Source organism: Plasmodium coatneyi, chromosome 11 (genome assembly GCF_001680005.1).
Source record: "Plasmodium coatneyi strain Hackeri chromosome 11, complete sequence".
NCBI classification, from domain to species: domain Eukaryota; phylum Apicomplexa; class Aconoidasida; order Haemosporida; family Plasmodiidae; genus Plasmodium; species Plasmodium coatneyi.
Window position 1 is genome coordinate 1,345,082 of NC_033566.1, and position 19,213 is coordinate 1,364,294.

The 19,213-nt window shown below is 43.1% G+C and overlaps 6 protein-coding genes across 6 annotated transcripts; 4 read left to right on the forward strand and 2 right to left on the reverse strand.

The window, feature by feature from the left end:
• Positions 1–764: 764 nt before the first annotated feature.
• PCOAH_00034550 (Uncharacterized protein) lies at positions 765–2,144 on the forward strand (the record flags this gene model as incomplete). Its single annotated transcript, XM_020060249.1, has 2 exons — positions 765–896; positions 1,179–2,144. 2 exons carry the CDS (start codon positions 765–767, stop codon positions 2,142–2,144), a joined length of 1,098 nt encoding a protein of 365 aa, XP_019915907.1.
• A 745-nt stretch (positions 2,145–2,889) lies between these two features.
• On the reverse strand, positions 2,890–3,713 carry PCOAH_00034560 (Uncharacterized protein; the record flags this gene model as incomplete). Its single annotated transcript, XM_020060250.1, has 4 exons — positions 2,890–2,934; positions 3,052–3,175; positions 3,310–3,427; positions 3,667–3,713. The coding sequence occupies 4 exons, from the start codon at positions 3,704–3,706 to the stop codon at positions 2,890–2,892; spliced, it is 327 nt and encodes a 108-aa protein (XP_019915992.1).
• Positions 3,714–4,569: 856 nt separating this feature from the next.
• PCOAH_00034570 (Uncharacterized protein) lies at positions 4,570–5,817 on the forward strand (the record flags this gene model as incomplete). The annotated part of the gene is made up of 1 exon (XM_020060251.1): positions 4,570–5,817. The coding sequence occupies one exon, from the start codon at positions 4,570–4,572 to the stop codon at positions 5,815–5,817; it is 1,248 nt and encodes a 415-aa protein (XP_019915607.1).
• A 410-nt stretch (positions 5,818–6,227) lies between these two features.
• On the reverse strand, positions 6,228–9,778 carry PCOAH_00034580 (Uncharacterized protein; the record flags this gene model as incomplete). The annotated part of the gene is made up of 5 exons (XM_020060252.1): positions 6,228–6,585; positions 7,002–7,169; positions 7,314–9,336; positions 9,466–9,514; positions 9,683–9,778. The coding sequence occupies 5 exons, from the start codon at positions 9,776–9,778 to the stop codon at positions 6,228–6,230; spliced, it is 2,694 nt and encodes an 897-aa protein (XP_019915532.1).
• Positions 9,779–11,500: 1,722 nt separating this feature from the next.
• Positions 11,501–13,725, forward strand: PCOAH_00034590 (Uncharacterized protein; the record flags this gene model as incomplete). The annotated part of the gene is made up of 2 exons (XM_020060253.1): positions 11,501–11,839; positions 11,875–13,725. 2 exons carry the CDS (start codon positions 11,501–11,503, stop codon positions 13,723–13,725), a joined length of 2,190 nt encoding a protein of 729 aa, XP_019915680.1.
• A 1,469-nt stretch (positions 13,726–15,194) lies between these two features.
• PCOAH_00034600 (Uncharacterized protein) lies at positions 15,195–19,205 on the forward strand (the record flags this gene model as incomplete). The annotated part of the gene is made up of 1 exon (XM_020060254.1): positions 15,195–19,205. One exon carries the CDS (start codon positions 15,195–15,197, stop codon positions 19,203–19,205), a length of 4,011 nt encoding a protein of 1,336 aa, XP_019915867.1.
• Between the last annotated feature and the right edge of the window lie 8 nt (positions 19,206–19,213).

Here is a 19,213-nt window from a genome sequence, read left to right on the forward strand (position 1 = left end):
GCACTACTGCCACCTGTTCAGATAGGCATTTGTTCAGTGCTCCCATTCCTGCCGTTGCAGCTTTTCTTTCACTTGAATTTTTTACAGGCCAATTTTGGGCAGGTTCGCCCCCTACCACATGTGTATTGCGCCGTTTTCCCCGCATGTCATACGCGCTGCACATGTGGTAGGGAGGGAAGCGTCACCTTAAGGGAACGACTTGCATACATTTTTATGCACCTTCTATATGCCCTTTGAGTGTCATTCTTTTTGTGGAACTGCACAGAGGAAGAAGCAATTAGTAATAATACTACCACGTGATTGTTGCACGTGTTCGTAAATTCACGCATCAGGGGGATATAACATTAGTACACATATAATGCGTGACCCGCATGGCATACTTGACATGACCTTCATGTTATGTGGAAACGGGAACGGTGAACGCATAACTGGGTGGGAGGACCTTCATTTGTTCCTTCCCCCGTTTGCCCAAGTGGGCATATTATATGTATATATATGTGCACATGTGCGAACCGCGTGGACCGCAACAGATAGAGAGAAAGAACGCACAATATGTTCGTAATAATTCTTGGCTTTCCCCCTCCTGAAAAACACTGCTTTTTATTTCCCCCCGTTGGACATATATTTTTTCCCTTTACATGCATAATGTGCACAATTATCTTTTAAAATATGCTTTCCCCTTTGGGTGATCCCCCCACATCGCGTCTACATTCATGGCAGTCCAGCGATGACACATAAACCCCTCTATGTGGCAGAACGTCAAAATGGCAACTGCACGTCGGTTCCTCCCCTTGCTGCTGCTACCGCTGCTTTTTTTCTTCTTGTTCCAGGTCTCCCTCTCCTTTATTCCCCCGAAAATAAGCTCAATGTCCCTGACCGTTGGCTCACATAACTATGTAATGAAAAAAAAGAAAAAAAGAGATACGCGAAGCTCCTATGTGGCATGTCGAAGTTTATGCTCAGCGTGCATCTAGTGTGGGTTACGTGATGTGTTGCCCTCCAAATGTATTCACACGGTGATCATGCAACGTGTGTGGGGGTTCACTCCTTCCTAAGCGCGCACCTGGGCAGAACACAAACAAAAACATGTGTACAAACGCGCAAAAATGCTCATAGCTCATTACCCCTTTGTACATATCTACACATGAGATCGCTTTTTCCCCCCTTTTCCCAAGTAGCATAACCAAAGGCAGAGGAAGAAGGGAATAATTCATAGGACTCCCCTGCCCATTCGAGCGTCCCCCAATTTTTTAAGCAGCATAATTACACCCCTGTCGAATGAAAAAATAAAAAAGTACTTTGTCTTCCGATGTTTATCTCGCATATGCGTATCGTTAAGTAGCGCCTTCTCCCTAAACGCAAAAATACATTTGTATAGGAAGAATAGTGACAACCTGTTGCTGACCCAAGTGCTAGTATACAATGAGATTCTCGTGAAGGTGTTGAAAATTTGCTGGCTATACAAGTTAAGGTCCTTTGTGGATAGCAATATAAAATTGTGTAGAATTTTGTCGACTGTTTTTTATGTTTTTGGCATTTACTTGGACTTACTGTCTACTTTGGACTTTTCTAAAAATTCCTTTTTTCTCCCTTGCACGTTTTTTGTCCTTTCTTCTACCCTTAAAAGTTTAAGCATCATGACTTATGCGTCCATCCGGTCTGCCACTTACCTTCGCCTCTGTGAAATGCTGAACAAGCAGAACGATAATATCCCCTGCGGACATGATAACAGTGAACGAACAAACAGGGTGGAATCAACCAATGATCACTTAGTTACTGAGGAGCAGAATCGGGAACGTTCAGATGGAGTAAAGTCGAAGGGGGAAGATACACATGTTCCTGTTCTTGGTGCACAGCAGGTAGACACCCCTAGGGTGACTTTGCCAAATGGGACCCCCCACAGTGAACGCAACAACTATTGCATCAGTCCCTATAATAACCCTGTCAATAGCGTGAAGAAAACCTACTTCATTGGCGAAGTCAGCGTCCTCACGGATTTATTGTCCTCCCTCGTGGACCTCCTCACCGTTGTGCTTCTCTCACGGACGACCGATTATATTAAGAAGAAAATTTATTTTTACTTCCTCCTGTCTTCTCTGCATTTGTTCTTTTCCTACAAGGAGTTGCAGTGCTTGTTGGAGTAGCTCACCGGGGGGAAATATCCAAACCCGACCAGTTGGGCAGAGCATCACGTGACCTGTCCATTTCGCATTTGTCAAACTCTCCCTTAAAGGAGGCCTCACTTGTTAACATTTTTTTTTAAATTCGTTTGCTAATTGAAAGTGTTGCTTTCCAGCACTCTTCCTCATTTGTCTCTTTTATTTTACTTTACTTTTTAAACATTAAAATTTTCTCGTGTGAGAATAAAAATGGTTTGTTTAACCTGACCAGTTGTTCATATTTTTTCTGTACAAAATGTGCATGCTTTAAAGCGTGGCGGCACGGGGGTGGGGGGTCCCTGCTACGGTTGGCAAAGGTGGCCAGTGTTGGCCTGTTCACATGCACCGGGTATCTACCCCTGTGATGAGTTAAAACTTGGTGGGGCGTTTATCTTTCCCCTTTAGGGAGACAACATCCGCCATGCCCCTCCATTTGCAAAACATATGCGTGACTTAAAAGTTGGCACATAAATAGGCACACCATAGATGTGTATTTATGTGCACACGTCACACACGATGCGGCTTCTGAGAAGTGCAACGACGAAAAAAAAAAAAAAAGAGCAACGGGATAGTTAGTTTACCCCCCTCATTCTTCCGTTTATTTTATTTCTCCCCTTTAAAAGGGTATGGGCATTTCCGATGGCTCCCCCACGGTTGTCCTTAGCTGCACTGTTAACATGCAATCTGGACACACCTTACGACATCGGGTGGGGGGTGACTCATCCACGTTTCAGTCTTCCTCCGGGTAGGTATACGGACAGTCGATGTAGAGTTTCTGCGAAAGAAAAGTTGGGGCGATGCGGTTATCTACACATGCTAGGTGAAGCGGAAGGAGGCAAGTACTGCTGCATGTCTGCTCCGCCAATAGTAGACGCACCCCGCTCTTGCTTACCCCCTTGTTTATCTTCTTCCAAAAGTTGTTGAACCAGACACCCCAAAAGTAAGACGTGATGCAGCCGCCCGTTACGACGAACATCCAATAGCGGCTGTTGTACTTCAGTATGTGGTCATAGATTCTGCAAAAAGGGGGGGAAGGTGTAAGCACCAAATGGACACGCTCAGGTGTGTAAGTATTTATGCATGATAACTGCGAAGAGGACACCCTTCTGCACACATATGTATACGTAGACGGGGGGAATGCACTCCCTACCTGGTCTTATTCAGGGCAAGGAAAAAGGGGTTGAAAATGTCCTTGCCCTTCCTACTCTTGGCAAGCGATTTCCAAATGAACTTGGGGTAGGTGTCACTGAATGGACTTCCGAAAACCACTATAAGAGGGAATAATAAAAAAAAAAAAAGGTTCACGTGTGTTATCACTCTGTTGGAGGACTTCACCCTTGCCACGACAAAGGCATACTGATCTGATACGTTTTTTATGTATTCTTTGCGCTGACTACACGGAACAGGCATGTATACTATGTGTCACTTACTTTTTTATTCTTTTCCAAATTAGCAATTTATTTTTTTTCTTTTTCACGTAGTGTTTATATGGTCATATAATGGTTACTATTTCGTTGTGTGAAGTAAAACGTTTTGGCGAGGAACATGTTAAAGCTTACGGAGGAAGAAAAAAAAAAAAAAAAAAAAGCGTTGGCACCTCTGATGGTTGATTCTTCCTCACAGCGGGAATAGCATGCTGATTAAGCGGGCGTTAAACTTGGCGGTATCCAATTTGGAAAATGTGTTTCACTTTTGCAACTTTCAGCAGAGCGGGATTTTATTTATCACCGCAGGTGTACCAGAGCAAGCACTCACGTGGTCCCTTTCGCACTTCCCCCCCCATTCGGATAACCCGAAAAAATTGAGAGGTGAGAAAATTGGCGTAGTGCTTTATAAGCTGCTATTTTCATTCTGCGTTGTTCCCTTGTTGCCTTGATGCGTTTTTTTTTTTTTTTTTTTTTTCCAAGGCGATTTCATCGAATGGAAGTGCATTTATGGGATAACTTTCATCAGGGGAGGAATCGCAAAGTGAACTTTTTTGCAGGAATACGGGAGCGTATTATTTTTTCCTTTTTTCTTGTTTGTGGGGTTTCCCCATTTTGTCACCATTCGGGTTGGCTGCAACTGTCCGTATAAAGTATAGTGCCTCCCCGATTGGGAGTCAATACTGCTAAATTATCCCCTGCCCGAATTGGTTATCTCCTTGCACGAATCGTGTTTGTAAGCCCACCTGAGAATCGTCTTGGGCAACGCTGTTTTACCTGCCGGTAGGATGCGTAAAGAAAACACCCCATTGCGAAGGATTTCCGAAGTAAAGAAATTAATAGAAGGGAAAACCTCCAACTCTGACGAAGGGACCCATGCACAGACGGCGTTCCGCTGAGGGGTAGCTGCTCCAGACTGTACCGCCCGGTCTCTATCAGCTGTGCACATGGGATGTAAATTGGAAGGGTAAACGGGTAAGCAGACAATGAACCTGATTCTCGTGAGCCTGAAGAGCATTCGGGAAAATGAGGAGGGGGAGTTTTTCTTCCAAACGGACGAGCGGCAAACGAGCCATTTAAGGAATATCCTAAAGGTTCACTTAAACCAAGTAGTTAAAGTGGGCGTGATAAACCGAGGAAAAGGCGAAGGAGTAATTACCGAAGAAAGCAACAAACATTACACAATTAAACTGCTAAAAGCAATACATTTGCAAAAATCAGAAGACACATACATACCGATCGATGTAGTCATTTGCATCCCAAGACCAAAGGTGTTGAATAAATTTCTGCAGCAATTATCCTCCGTAGGTGTAAAAAAAATTGTCATCGTATTTTCTGACTTTGCAAATAAATCCTACGAATCAAGTAAAGTTTTAAAAAATGAGGAAATAAAAAATGCCCTTCAACTTGGATTGGAACAAGCCATGTGTACCCAATTCCCACAAATTTTTATTCACTACTCTTTTAGTTCTTTTGTCATGAATATTGACAGATATAGTGATGAGAAAACGATCAGGCTGTGTGCGCATACTGAAGTGAGAAGAAACGACAGTTGTGTAGAACGAGATATTTTGTCTACACAGCAAGGGAAGATACTCCTTATGGTAGGTTGTGAAAGGGGATTTTCCGAATTGGAAATTTATTTAATTAAAAAATTGCAATTTCGCTTTTTCAATTTGACGGAACGGATATTGAAGTGCGAAACGGCATTACTCGTCATTATTGGTCAGTTGTTATTACTTACAGAGAATGTGGCGCTGCGGCCCAGCGGGCGAAAAATGTGCCGCCATAAAGGTTGTGCCGGTTCAGAGCAGGGCACGGGCGTCTCCCGAACGGAGAATGATCCTTTCGCCGAAATTAAAAAGTTACTAACGACGGAGCGGTCTTTTCCCCCCGAATTAGTAAACACCGTGAACGATTTTATTAACAGCAGTGCTAACCATAGGGATGCGCTCGAAAGTGCTGACCCCTGTGATGAGCAAAAAAGTGGACACATAATCGGAGGGATGAACGACGTTGATGCCCTCCTTCGAAGCATACACGCGCTAAGTACAAACAAGGATCAGGAGGAGAATTTTGAAAATATCTACTTAAGTCTGCTACTGAAAAAAATCAAGTACAAAAATAAATTTATTCTGTCCTACGCGGATGAGCAAAACAATGTGGACGACGACGGGGTATGCATATACAGAACGCGTCCATATGTGTCGAAAAAAAAAAAAGGCCCGTCCTGAGGGGATGTAACGAACCCAGTGGGTAACAAATCCGTTCGTACCTTCATGCGTCAACGCAAGTGTGCACGTGTTTGTGTATTCATTATTCATCATTCGTTGTTCATCATTCGTTATTCATTTATTTATAATTTTTTTTGGTGATTCCTTTAAAGTTCTTTCATCGTTCAACATGTGTACCATGTTGGTGCGCTTTTAATTCTGTCAAATGGGGGTGCCTCCCTTTTTGCTTTTGCACAGGGGGAAGGGAAGTTGCCAAAAATGGCACTCCTTTTTTAATTTAAAATGGCGAGACCGCGAAAGGCTCTGCATGGAGTCATTTTCACCTGCACATGTTCATACAAAATTTGTTAGTTCTACGCGCCGAATGGATAATAATTCATCGTCCTTTTTTTTAAAAACAATTTTTTTTGTCATTCTTGTAAGGGATACTTCTCCTGCAGTTGGTTAATTTTGTCGTCGAATGTTACTTCGTATGGAAATCGGGGGAACTGCTTTCCATACAGTTTTCTCATTTGTATCCACTTGGTGAAGCACTCAATTTCGTACACAGTCATTCTGCACACATTAATTTTTTTTTCTGTCAAAAAATGATACATTTCTTTCCTTGGCGCGTAGTCTGGATTTATTCCTTTGATGTAGTATTCCCATCCTTTGTAACCATCGGACATGAGCTCGTTAAGGAAATTTTCATTGGATGTAGTTTCGCTTTTTGCTGTCGTCAGGTATTTGCAAAAGTGTGTGCTGCTGTTGCATGCCTGGGCGGGGTTGCTGCGAAACAGTTTTCTCATCATTTGTTAGGGGGAATCTTCTGGCAGGCGATTTGAATGTGGTGATTTCTCTAAAAAAAATTGTGTGCTCCCCTGTTTTGTTATTATCCCTTTGGATCATCACATGGCTTTTTTTTTTATCACCGCATTTCGTGTGTTGCTTTTTTTTTTTTTTCAATTACACCTTGACAAAGGAATACATGAGGAGGGCGCGAAACGGAGAAGCAAACTACGCTGTGCAGATGTGGCAAAAAAAAAAAAAAAAAAAAAAAAAAAAAGCTACCCCACCGGGGAGGAAACCGTGTAACTGCAAAAAGGTTCCTTCCTTTTGAGTGTGCTTGACCTGCGAATTGCGTATTGCGAATGCGAAATTTTGCTTCCCCCCGGGGATGATAAATTTCCTCCATTTTTGCTCACTTCACGCTGAAGGTGAGGGGGGTCCAGCTCGCCGCCTTGATCGCCTTCACGTTGAAGTTGAAATAAATTGACAAAATGATGGAAAAGAAGAGAAGGAGTAAAAAAATGAGGGGGCTGTAAAAGCTGTCGAAGCGGCGGCGTCCCAGCAGCGGTTCCTTGGTCTTTCGCCTAACAAAGGGGGGGAAGTTGCATCGTGGGGAAGTCGTGAAAGAATGTCATGATGATCGGGCACCGCTGCAGGGTCATTATTACACGCACCCAGAGCGGTGTTGTCGCAGTATGGACACACGTGCACAGTGAGGTGCACCCTACCGGTCAATAATCTCGATGCGCTTCAAAAAGAGAAAGTAGGACGATATTAAGGAGGAGAAGGAAGTACCCAACAGCAAAATAATGAGGAGGTCCAAATCTTCATTTTCATTTTTATATTTTTCTAAAAAAAGTGCCAACAGGGTGATGTACACGGAGATCAGGGAGTAATGAAGAAAAGTTCTTTCTGCTGCAAAATTTATTTTTGGATCGATTTTGAGCAGGTTGATTTTTTCCTGCGCATTTTTATTTCTGCTATATTTGTGACTCAACCAGAGGGACGTCTTGTCTAACATGTTCCATTTTTCTAAAGATTGATGGGAGGGGGGATTGTTTGTCTGGTGTGCATAACCATTCGTATAAAGTTTGTTTCTTCTGTTTGTGGGGGGATCACCATTTCCCCCCTGTAGGGGTATTATTTCGTGGCGGTCACTTGTTGCAGGTGCAATACTGGCAACTTTTTCGATGGTGACCCCAACTGATGCCTGCAAAGAATCGACGTTAGTGTTATCCCCCATTGCAGAACTACTACATCCAGTCAAGACCGACTCAGCGTAGTTATTGTTGGGTTTGAATTTCTCATGGACATTAGCATGGATCCACACAGGAATGTATTTAATTTTCTCTGGGTGTAACAAAGCCATAGCTGTTTGATATTTTGAATATTTATACGCGTTAATAAAATGGTTGCTGTTTAATATGTCTTGTACCCATTGGGGGGGTTTCTCCACCTTCAGTTTGACTTCTATGATTGCATAATTTAAACGCCTTATTTCATTTTTTCGCAAAGCCTCCTCTGCTAACCTACACCAGTGCTCTCTTTTGTGAACATATTCGTTCAGCATGGAAACGTTCGTATCGATGGAAATTCTCACGGAGTTGTCATCACTCAGTTGGAACGCCGACCTGAGGTAGGATGTTCTGATGATGGGTTCCAACTTGTTTTTCGTTATCATGGTTTGGATCTCCTTTGCGAGCGCCTCGTTCTTTTTCATTTTTTTTTTCAAATTTACCACGGAAGTGGCTTTCACCTGGGTGGGTTCCTTCCCCATTGCGATTTGCTTCCTTTGGAAGAACTTCCGCACGTCCATTTGGCCAGTCATAAATTTGAACACATACTTTTGTTGCAACTCGAATCTCTCCTTCGTGGAGGTCTCTCCGGTCCACTCCTCATGGTGAATTTTCCTTTCAATAAAAATGGTCTTCTCCGGATCGCCGTCGTTATCGTTGTACCACCTGAATCGGATAAGTTGCGCGTTTTCATATCTCAAAATTCGGTTGCTGTAACATGTGGCTTCTTCATTGTCCAGGTAGACGGAAGTTATTTGTTGAGATTCGTTTAGAGCTTTGTTTTCCCCCTGCAAATCGTCTGATTCTTTACCCGTCTGATTAATCAGTTTTTGCTTCTTCATTTGGACGAAATTTTGGAAGTGCTTTTCCAGGTCCTGGTTGCTTAGACCGAATATTAAGTAGGGCAGGTGCTTTACAATTTTTACCTTGGTGTATACGATGTCTTCGTACTTCATTAGGAACTTGGTGGATGTTCGTTCGAAGGTCTCAGGTGGGACCCACGTTCTGCCATGTGCGGAGGTTGCGGCGTTGCATGCGTTGTTTGTGTTTGTTGCGCACCGAGAACGGTGCAGGGCATACAGAACAGACAGGTACACCACCAACTCATCCACATTGATGTTACAAAACTTCTCTTTTATTAATCCGAGGAGCAGCCACTGGTTGATGGAAATGTTCATTACATGATCGAAAAAAAAACCCAGCTGCATCAATATTTTGCAATTCTTATGAATGTAAAAATCGAAATGGACAATGTCACAGCCTATTAAGTCTATCCTCTTCTCCATTTCTTCTTTTTCCTTTTTTCCGGGGTAGCTGTCGACCGACTTGAGCTGCTCGTAGGTGATCATCAGACTGTCAACAATTTCGTTGTACTTTTTTTCGGAAAATTTGTTTATTTTTTTGATTTCCTGGGTGATGAGGTCGTTGAACAGGAAGGGTGGCAGCAGTTTTATGCCTACGTGGGGGAGGTGCACAAGGGGGAAGTTAGATTGGGCGGCCACACAGGGGATACACACTCACATGCACTACCAACGACGCCACCAACGATGCTACCAACGACGTTGCTAGGGATGCTCAGTTTAACCTTGCTCGTCAACCCTCCTGGCGGCACTTTGTATGAGGTCCTTCTCGAGCTTCAGGGGGGGAAAGTGTATACGTTGATGTGGTGCGAATGTGTAAACGGCAAAACAGACGCAGAGTTCGCCCAAACGTGTGCACAATACATTATGCAGGCAAACATGCAAGTCGGACCCACTGCAAATGCAGCCCCTGGTTGACCAGTACGCCCCTCCTGGCTGTACCTTCTTTTTGTACTTGTGCCCCATCTTAAGAATGGTCCTTTTAATCTTCTTGTAGGAGACGTAGTACTTTCGGTAATGCTTCGGCACGTCCACCATTTTGCGGCTTTCCCTTTGGCAGTTGCTCATGTTTTATGTGAAGACGGGGGGTTGGGGAAGGGCACACACCGAAATGGGTCTGAACGGACATACGCTTCTTTGGCGCCTTCCCCCGAGAAGAGGAAAACTAAATGGTCAATATCCAACCCTTCGGATATTTCCAATCAGGGGATAGGCTTTTCATAAGGGGGGAGGAAATTTCTGCATAGGTTTACGTTGCGATGGCGAGTCTCCCCGTTCGTCTTCTGCTTCTTTCATTTGTACCTACAGATTTGTTGTGCTTGCCCCTTAAAAGGTGTGCACATATGAAGGGTCCTTCTTCTTTTCCTTTCCTCCCTTTAGTGGCATATATCACCCACTCAGGCAAATCAAACCGACTGAGTAGTGATCTTCCCCATTGAAACACATTTGTTGGGATTGCCTACCTGTAGGGTACCTTCCCACTTTACTGTTCCCCCTAGGGTGTTTTTTTTTAAAATATTTTTTCTGCAAAATTGGTTCATATGTAACACCGCTATTGTGCTTTTTCTCTTTCCTCGAAAATATTCTGGATGGCAAAATTGTGCAATTCTTAGGGCTGGTCTTGAAAAAAAAAAATTCCACCTTTTTTTTTTTTTTTTTTTTTTTTTTAGCATCCCTTTCGATGTAGAAAAATTACTTCCTAGTATTCCGCACCATTGTGTCGCCTGGTTGTCCTTCTATTTCCTTTTTGTGTGCCTCGTGGGGCCGACCATTCCACAATTTTTTTGCCTTATGTTCCGGATATGTGCAGCGGGGCACTGCAAAGTCGGCCCCTCCACATCTCTATGCTAACTCGACGTAACACCACACGCACCTAGGAGTAACTCCTTGGGTGTCCAACACTTTTGGGAGAGGTAATAAAAATGAGAATAACTGATTCCGCCAGTTGGTAAAATTAGGCACCCCAAGGATTATGTCGTATGCACCAATATACCTGCACGGTGTCAGGTTCGTCTTTGGGTAAATAGAATAGAGGCAAAATTTTGCCGTAAAAAAAATGGAAAAAAAAAAAAAAAAAACACCAAACAAATGTCGCAGAAACGGTTGCGCGTTACATGCTAAATGTACAAGTGAATATTTTATAATTTTTTTTTTTTTTTTTTTTTGAATTACCCATTTTGGTTGCTTTCTTCCGTGGTTCATCTATCTGACGTATTTTTCCCTCCTGCAACTGGAAAGATAGGAAAAACGTTAGCAACGCTTCAACAAAACGGAAAAGAACAACGTTGGAAGTTTTGCCATTTGTTGTTAACTTTCCTCCGATTTGTGATTTATGTAATTTTCCTCCTTTTAAATGACTTACGACCGGGGACAGGTAATTACGGACCGTAAGAGGCAGGAACAGAGAAAAAGAAGCATCCATCATATGTAGTCATACGTACAAGTGAATGCCAAAAGAAAAAATTACATAAGCAGATAATGGACGGATAATGTACCCAAGTGAATAAGAATAAGGATAAGAAAAAAAAGGAGAAAGGAGAAGGACCATGTTTGCATAAACCCGCCATATTTCACATAGTAGGAAAAGCATCTTGGCAAGAAAGCGCAAACCACCGGAGAGGCGCAGAAATAGATTCCGAAGGATGACCATCGTGGAGGCACCATAACATCAGCTTGATGCATTACCCCTCCTAAGCAACACATAGATCGGATAATTATTCCCCTTACAACAAAGTATACAGTCCCCTTCGTCGAAGCAGGATGAACAACAAGTTAAAAATTTTGACCCTGCTGTGCGTGGCCACCACCGGCACGTACTACATATGTGTGCACAAGAAGAAGGAAATTAAGAAGCTACTCAATTCTGTCTTTGTAAATGGAAAAAAGAAGAAGCATAAACGGAGGGACAGTAGTGTGCGCAGGAAGAATGCCACTGCACGTAAAGGGAAATCCTTGACTACCTTAGAACCCATGGAAAGCGAATCCGGAGCAGACGAAATTGTTCATGTGGATGAAGACACCTCTGTTATCAGCTCAGATAACGACTCCTATTTTCTTGACGTGAGGGAAGAGACCCCACGGGGGGGAATACCTTTCCAGGTGACCACACTAATGGCGGAAGCACGAGGAGGGAGAAAGCATCGTCCGGGGAAGAAGAAGATAGCACCCTGACGGATGTAGAAGATATTAACAACCTTAATGACAGAGCAAGTTACAACGTTGTGCAGATAAAGGGGAAACATAAAAACAGGGGGAAATACCTGAATGGGCTTCGGAAAAGAACCCCCCAAAAGGGAGTCCCCCAAAAGGAAACCCCTTCAAAGAGACCTTCCCACGAGGAGGAAGACTTCCAATCTGCGAATAACCTAAACGAATGTGCGGTCATCCTGCCGGAAAAGTACAAAATATATTTCAAGTCCTTCGGGTGCGCACACAACAGCTCGGATTCTGAATTTATGATGGGGCTGCTGGGGAACTACGGATTTCAATTCGTGAAAAATGTGGAAGAGTGTGATATTTGCATAATTAATAGCTGCACGGTGAAGAATCCAAGTGAGGAAAGTATGAAGACCATTATAAATTACGTGCATAAGTTGAATAAGGCTAATAGGAGGAGGGCGAATGGACAAACAGGCAAAAAAGGGAAGAAGGGAAAAAAGGGAAAAACGGATGGGGGGGAATTGGACCCACATGTGGATTATCTCACGACGTCATCTTCTGGAATCTCGGATTTTGAGCAGGAAAACGGGAAGGTAGAAGGCAGCTGCTGCGCGGAAACGGCCTGTGGATGTGCACCAGCCAAGGGCGATTCGGGTTTGGTAGGAAAGGCAACAGTGAAGGAAATGGAAAAGGATGCAGTTACAGGAGTGCCCGGGATAGCCCCCTGTGGAGACATCAAAATCATCGTCTGCGGATGTGTGCCGCAAGCGGAGAAGGACATGGAAATATTCGAAAACGTCTCCCTTGTCGGTGTGACCAATATCGACAAAATCGTGGACGTCGTGGAAAATGTGATTAACGGGTACAACGTACGTTACCTGAAGCAATCAAAAAAAATGACCTCATTGAACCTCCCAAAAATAAGAAAAAACAAGTACATAGAAATAATAAATATTAACAATGGGTGTTTGGGAAATTGCACCTATTGCAAGACCAAATTTGCCAGAGGGGACTTAGCTAGCTATAACATACCCGATATTATTAACAGAATAAAGCATGTGTGCAGTGAGGAAAATATAAAAGAAATATGGCTGACGTCGGAAGATACGGGTGCATATGGAATTGACTTAAATACCAACATTGTTAAACTACTTAAAGAAATTTTGGACACTGTTTCGAATAGCGACGTTATGATCCGCCTGGGTATGACCAACCCACCGTACATTCTGAAGCACATCAAAGATATATGCAATTTGCTGAAGCATAAAAATATGTATGAATTTATTCACATCCCTGTTCAGAGCGGCAGTAACAGAGTGTTAAAAAATATGAACAGGGAATATGAAATTGAAGATTTTATATACTTGGTGGAAAATTTAAGGAAGGATGTTCCAAATATAACCATTGCAACGGATATTATTTGCGGATTTCCATACGAAATGGAGAAAGATCACATGGAAACTGTCGACTTGGTAAAAAAATATCAATTTCCCATACTTAACATTTCCCAGTTTTATCCCAGAAGGGGCACTGTAGCTTATGGCATGAAGAAAATTAACACAAAAATTGTGAAAAAAAGGTCCAGAGAAGTAACGGACGCGTTCCTTTCCTATACGAACAATTATAAATTTTTGGAAGGAACTACACAGAGGGTTTTATTCACCGAAGTGTCCACAAAAAGTGATGACCTTATTGGCCACACGAAACAGTATGTTAAGGTGTTGCTGCAAAACAGGAACAATGAAAATGCGCATTTGTTGAGCCATTTCGCTAACTGCAAAATTGTTTCAGCGCATAAGTGGCACGTAGTTGCCGAACTGGCGTGAAGAACGAAAGTGGTTGCATGGCCCTTCCTAACATCCTCGTTCATTCGAGTAGCGGCACGTTTGTCCGAAAAGTGTCATTCGTTGCAACGGTTCAGCTGCTTCTTTTGTGACTGTTTTGTTATGACTTGTGCAGGCATTTTTTTTTGTCCCCTCTCTGTCATATCCACAGTCATCACCGTTGTTAATTTTTTTTTTTTTTTTTTTTTTTGCACACACAACTGCATTTTGGCTAGCTTGCCCTCGTTTTACCTTACCTGTTAATAAAAAAAAACGACAGCTAGTTTCATTTGCCCGGTTTGTTATCTGACCCTTTTTTCGTTACGTGAGAATTTGACAGTGGATGTTTTCTATCCCATTTTTTGAATACTCCCCAGTGGAGCAACGTTTGTAAACTTACTTCCCATTTGGTACGCGTTAAAAGGAAAAAAAAAATTAAAAGACTGCTATGCGGTCTCCATTTCGATGATATGATCGGAAGAATAAGTAAAAGATCCGAATGGGAGGTGGGCGTAATCGGTTTATCCCCCTTGCGTGCTCCCACTGGGGTTGCCACAAAACAAATTGGACAATGCTTGCACATCCGACTAATGTGTCTAGCGTATATTATGCTGTACCTATGTGCGTACCCACGTGCGCAGTGTTAATCTGTCCAAAACGAATAACTCTGTGAATACAAATGTGTGTGTGCCCCTGTTGAGTGCACCTCTCCCCACGCCATACACATTATATTATTTTTTTTTTTTTTTTCGGACGATGAGTATACATGCGGGAAGGAAGTTATCCTTGAAAAGGGCTTTTGCTTCCGTCCACACGCATTAAATAGACATGTTTTTTTTGTAAGAAAAGCGGCCAAGTGGCAGGTTATTTTGCTTTGTTCTATTTTTTCAACTGTCAAATTGGCATTCTGCAAAATGAGCACCATTAGGTATGCTATCCTTTTTTTTTTTTTTTCCCTCACCAACATGCATAAAAATTATACACTTAGTAACTTTGCTGCGTACAAGTTGGACCTCGTGTGAGCGTCCCGTGGAAATGATGCAACATATGCATGGGGCACACACGAAGTCGCGCAATTGAATATATATAGGTCTCATTGCAGAAAAGAAGTCCCCCTTTTTTTTTTTTTTTTAACATTTTTATTAAGCATATTGCGCATATCATATTAACACCACAAGTTTGGGTGTTGTGTAGTTTGTTATTTATTTGTCTGGAAGTTCGTCCTACAGAGTGCACACTTTTTTTGTGAAATTATTTTCAGGGGATAAATACAGGGCATGTGCTCGATCGGATGTAGGTATGCATATATTGGTACATAAGGATGTGCAAAAAGAAAAAAAAAAAAATCCCCAAATTTTGTTCTTTCACTATACTTCTCTGCAATACGAGTAGGTTAATAACATTGGCAACCTGTCCCACATGCGTTTTCCCTTTCGTGTGTCTTAAAAAGCAATTTTGAAAAAAAAGAAGCAATGAGGAAGAGGGGCACAAATACCAAAAAGGGGGGCCCAAAAAATGCTTCGCTTGTTACTGCTAACGGCGGCAACCCACATGCCAACATTCCCGGAGTCAACTTCAACCGCATAAAGAGTTCCTACTTGGAAGGGGCGCTAAAGCTGACAAACGCAGAAAGCGTGAAAGAAAAGTTAAAGCGAAAAAATGATGAACTGAAGGGAATGGACATAGGGGGGGACATCCCCGTGGTGCCCTCTCTAGACAGGGTACTGTCAGTACAAAGCATCTCAAGCGACCATGACCTAGGGGGAGAAGACACTAAGGAGTTGAAGCATTTTGAGGAATTCGAAATTGTTCTAAGGGAAGTATTGAATGACGAGGAGGGGTTGGGTAGCAGTGAAGCTGAAGGGGGAAAATCCTCCTGCGAGGTGGAGAACGCACCACCATCTAATGAACAGTCGTTCGTATACGATAAGGTGTCGGACGAGGGGGGTAACCAAGAGGGAGAAAAAATAAAGGAAGATGAGGAGGACGAGCAAATGGTGGAAGGCGAAAAAGGCAACGTGTCCCACCTTTTTAACAAAACGAAGGAGGCGTATAAATCGCTAAATCTCGATAAGTTGTTTCTGGTTAACAGTTTTAATAACTCCCTCCGGGGTGAAGGCGTGGAGAGGAGGAAGCCAAACGGCATGTGCGAAAGTGCACCCAGCAGAGGTGAGGATAAGCTTAGCTTAATGAAGACTATCGAAAGGAAGTTAAAGGGCCAAAATTCCTTCGTCATGGAAAATATATATAACGCGTTTAGAGGCACCATAAACGATTTTATAGACGTGTACCTTCAGGGGGAAGACGAAGAGATGGGTGAGGGAAGAAGCAAAAGGACTGTGATGAGGAAGGATACGACGATTCGCAGCGTCGATCCTTTTAGACATGGAGAAAGGGTTAACCTAAGTGATGAACATGTTTTAAAAAAAATGTATCAGATGGACAGTGATATCTTCCTTCCTGGGGGAGAAAAAGGCAAAATTAAAGTTGGGCAAAGTGGGTATGCGAGGAAAAGGGAGGAGGACACAAATGTAAAAAAGTACTTGAGCCAGTTTGGCAATACCAACCCGAATGACAGCACCAAGGGTTGCAAAATAAAAATGGGTGGAGCCAATCTATTTGGGGAAAGCAATGTGGTAGCGGATGCTATGGCCTACCTCATGGGGGATACACCCAAATTGACGAGGGGGCCCCCACCCAAACAGAAGAGTCATACTCTACATGCACATCTGGACAAACATAAGCAGGTGGAAGAGGCATACAGTGCATACTACCCTCAGGCGGAAACATTTGAATATTCAAGCATCATTTCGGATTATTTGTATAACGGGAAGGACAACGGTCGTACGCTATCCACTCATCCTAATGGATCGGATAGAAATCGCTTAAAGTATGACTTGCATTCTAGCATGAATGACCAAATGAGCAACGTGTTGGACACGCAGGTAAATGACCGAACCGTTTTTGACATCGCCCCGATGACGCAAAAGTACAAGTTCGCGTCAAACATTATCCTGACGATTAACAAAATAAAAAATGTGGAACGTGTGGTAGAAATAAATTTAAGCATTAAAGACGTGGAATTGAAAATTCCAGGCCTGCGTATCGAAAATGTGATATTGCCATATAAATGTGGTAGCGATTTGTTAACCATAAAAATAAAAACGCTAAGTGAAGGTAATAGGGATGGTTTACATGGTCACCAAGGTGGGGAATATGGAAAAAAAAGGGAAGACAGGAACGAAAAAAAAGTTACAATAAAATGCTACTTCGTTTTCATCCCACTGAACCACATTAAGGAAGGAGTTGTAAATAAGAGACTTATCCTAATTAGCTCAAAACGGAAGGAAGAATTTGAAAAGGAAGGGTTACTCCCCGATACGCTTTACATGATAGAATCGCAGAAGTTGAATTGTGAAAAGGAAAAACATATGTACCTTTCTGTGAAGGTTTGCAAAAGTGGAGTTCACTACTTCCCTTGTGTGAATACCCATCGGGGGGATAACCTTGACGTGAATTTCACAACCAGTGAGAACGTCACGAAGAATTCATTCGAACCCGTTTACGTATGTTTATACAACGATGAAGTGGATAGGGAGATTGGGAATATACTGAATGGAGGGGGGTTAGCCAACAAGGTAAGAATGAATAAGCTAGCTACGAAAGGACATTACTTGGTTAACAATTTGCCCTTCCAATTTTATTTCAACAATTCTAATGTGCTCCTTTGTAGCCATGGGGACGTTATAGAGGAGGCCGAAAATCTGTTTAATCATATGGGCAAAGAATCCATTCGGGTGGAAAGCTTCATGGACCTTTTTCCAACGCATATATTTCCCCCGGTGGATGACGTCCTACACTTGGACTTCATTAAAAGGAATGAAATTTTACAATTAAAATTTGTTCTTCATTTTTTGGCCATCACGGAGATTATATGTGTGCATTTGTGTTCCCTGTTTGGTTTCCACGTGGATGTCAAGCCTCTCTTTCGGGAGCACCTCAACGCAGTGAAAATGGACGATGGGACGGGGCAGGGCAACCGCTTCACCTTTTTATATACATCTTATGAAGAGGATGCGCAACCCAGGGGGTACTTTCTAAACTATACGAAGCCGTTCGTTTTCCGCTTCCAGGGTGACAACCGTGGAAGCAATGCTGAGGGGAGGACACCCACCGAATGGGATGAAAATGACCTCTTCATCGTGGACTACGCACGGAAGCAAGCCATATTTCTACACAACGTGATAAAGCACCATGGGGACGTTCAGAATATACCAAAGTGCTATAACAGGAAGAAGCGTCTTTTTTTCACCACAGATAGGAGGAAAAAGCAATTTCAAATTTATTACATGGACATTCTCAGAAGGTACAACTTGCTACTTACTAACAGGGGAAGCCATGCGATGATCCAACCAGGAGGTAATGAACAGAATTTCCAGTGGGGTAACCAGACAGAGTTCATTCGGAATGGGTACAACTCAACAGATGGGGGCAGCTACAGGGGAGACAACCTTATCGGAATTACCCACGTGAAGGACACCACTTCGTTTAAGATAAATGCGCCAAGCAAACGGCCAGGTAGTCATAATAGCAATGCACCGGTTTGTACAAACAGGGTGGAAGACGAACAAATTGGAAACCTCTTCGGGGTTACCAACTGGGGTGAGAAAATAAGAGGAGAAAATCTACACAGAGGAAGTGGCGCCTTACGGGGAAAACACCCCAATGTTGAAAGCGCATACAGGAGAAACATCACCGTGACGGGTCAGGCAAAAATGGCGGAAGAGCGAATCTTTGCGGGGGGTAAAAAAACGCCACTGGAGGAGCAGAAGTTATGCATGAGAGAAGAAACAACTCCTGACGGTGAAATGACTAACGAGAAAACTTCATTTTACAATCTGAGGGAATACAAAAATTATCACCTAAATGGGAGAAGGGATGATCAAATAGTTGGTAAAAATGGTAACTCATATGAAGACGTAGACCAAGGGAGGGACAACCATGCAGAGAGAAGTACAAATGGATGGCACGTGAATGCGAAGGAGATAGAATCCTCTGTTGGGGAATTGTCTCATCCGCAGGAGGATGAGGTCGCTTATTATAACATGCATAGGGAGGATGTTCCGTTCAGTCTGGAAAGTGTAAAGTGGGACTTTAATGAAGACGATGTGTATCCAGGTGAGCATCCTGTGCATGCGGATTTTTCAAATGGGTATGGAAGTAGGGGGTGTGCCGGGGCGGACGGGCAGACGATCTCCATGGGGGAGATCAGCTACGGCAGTGGCTACAACGAAGTGTGCAGCGAACGAAACAGTCAAAACTATGCCAATAGGTTTCCCCTGGGAAGAGATGCGCGTTTGCCCGGGGCGAAGGACCAGGACTGGATCGCTTCAAAGATGGCCGCATCGAAAGGGTGCATAGATCACACGGACCATGCAGCCAAGCATTGCAAGCTGGTTAGGCGAAGTGATAATGAGGCGTAGACAAGGGG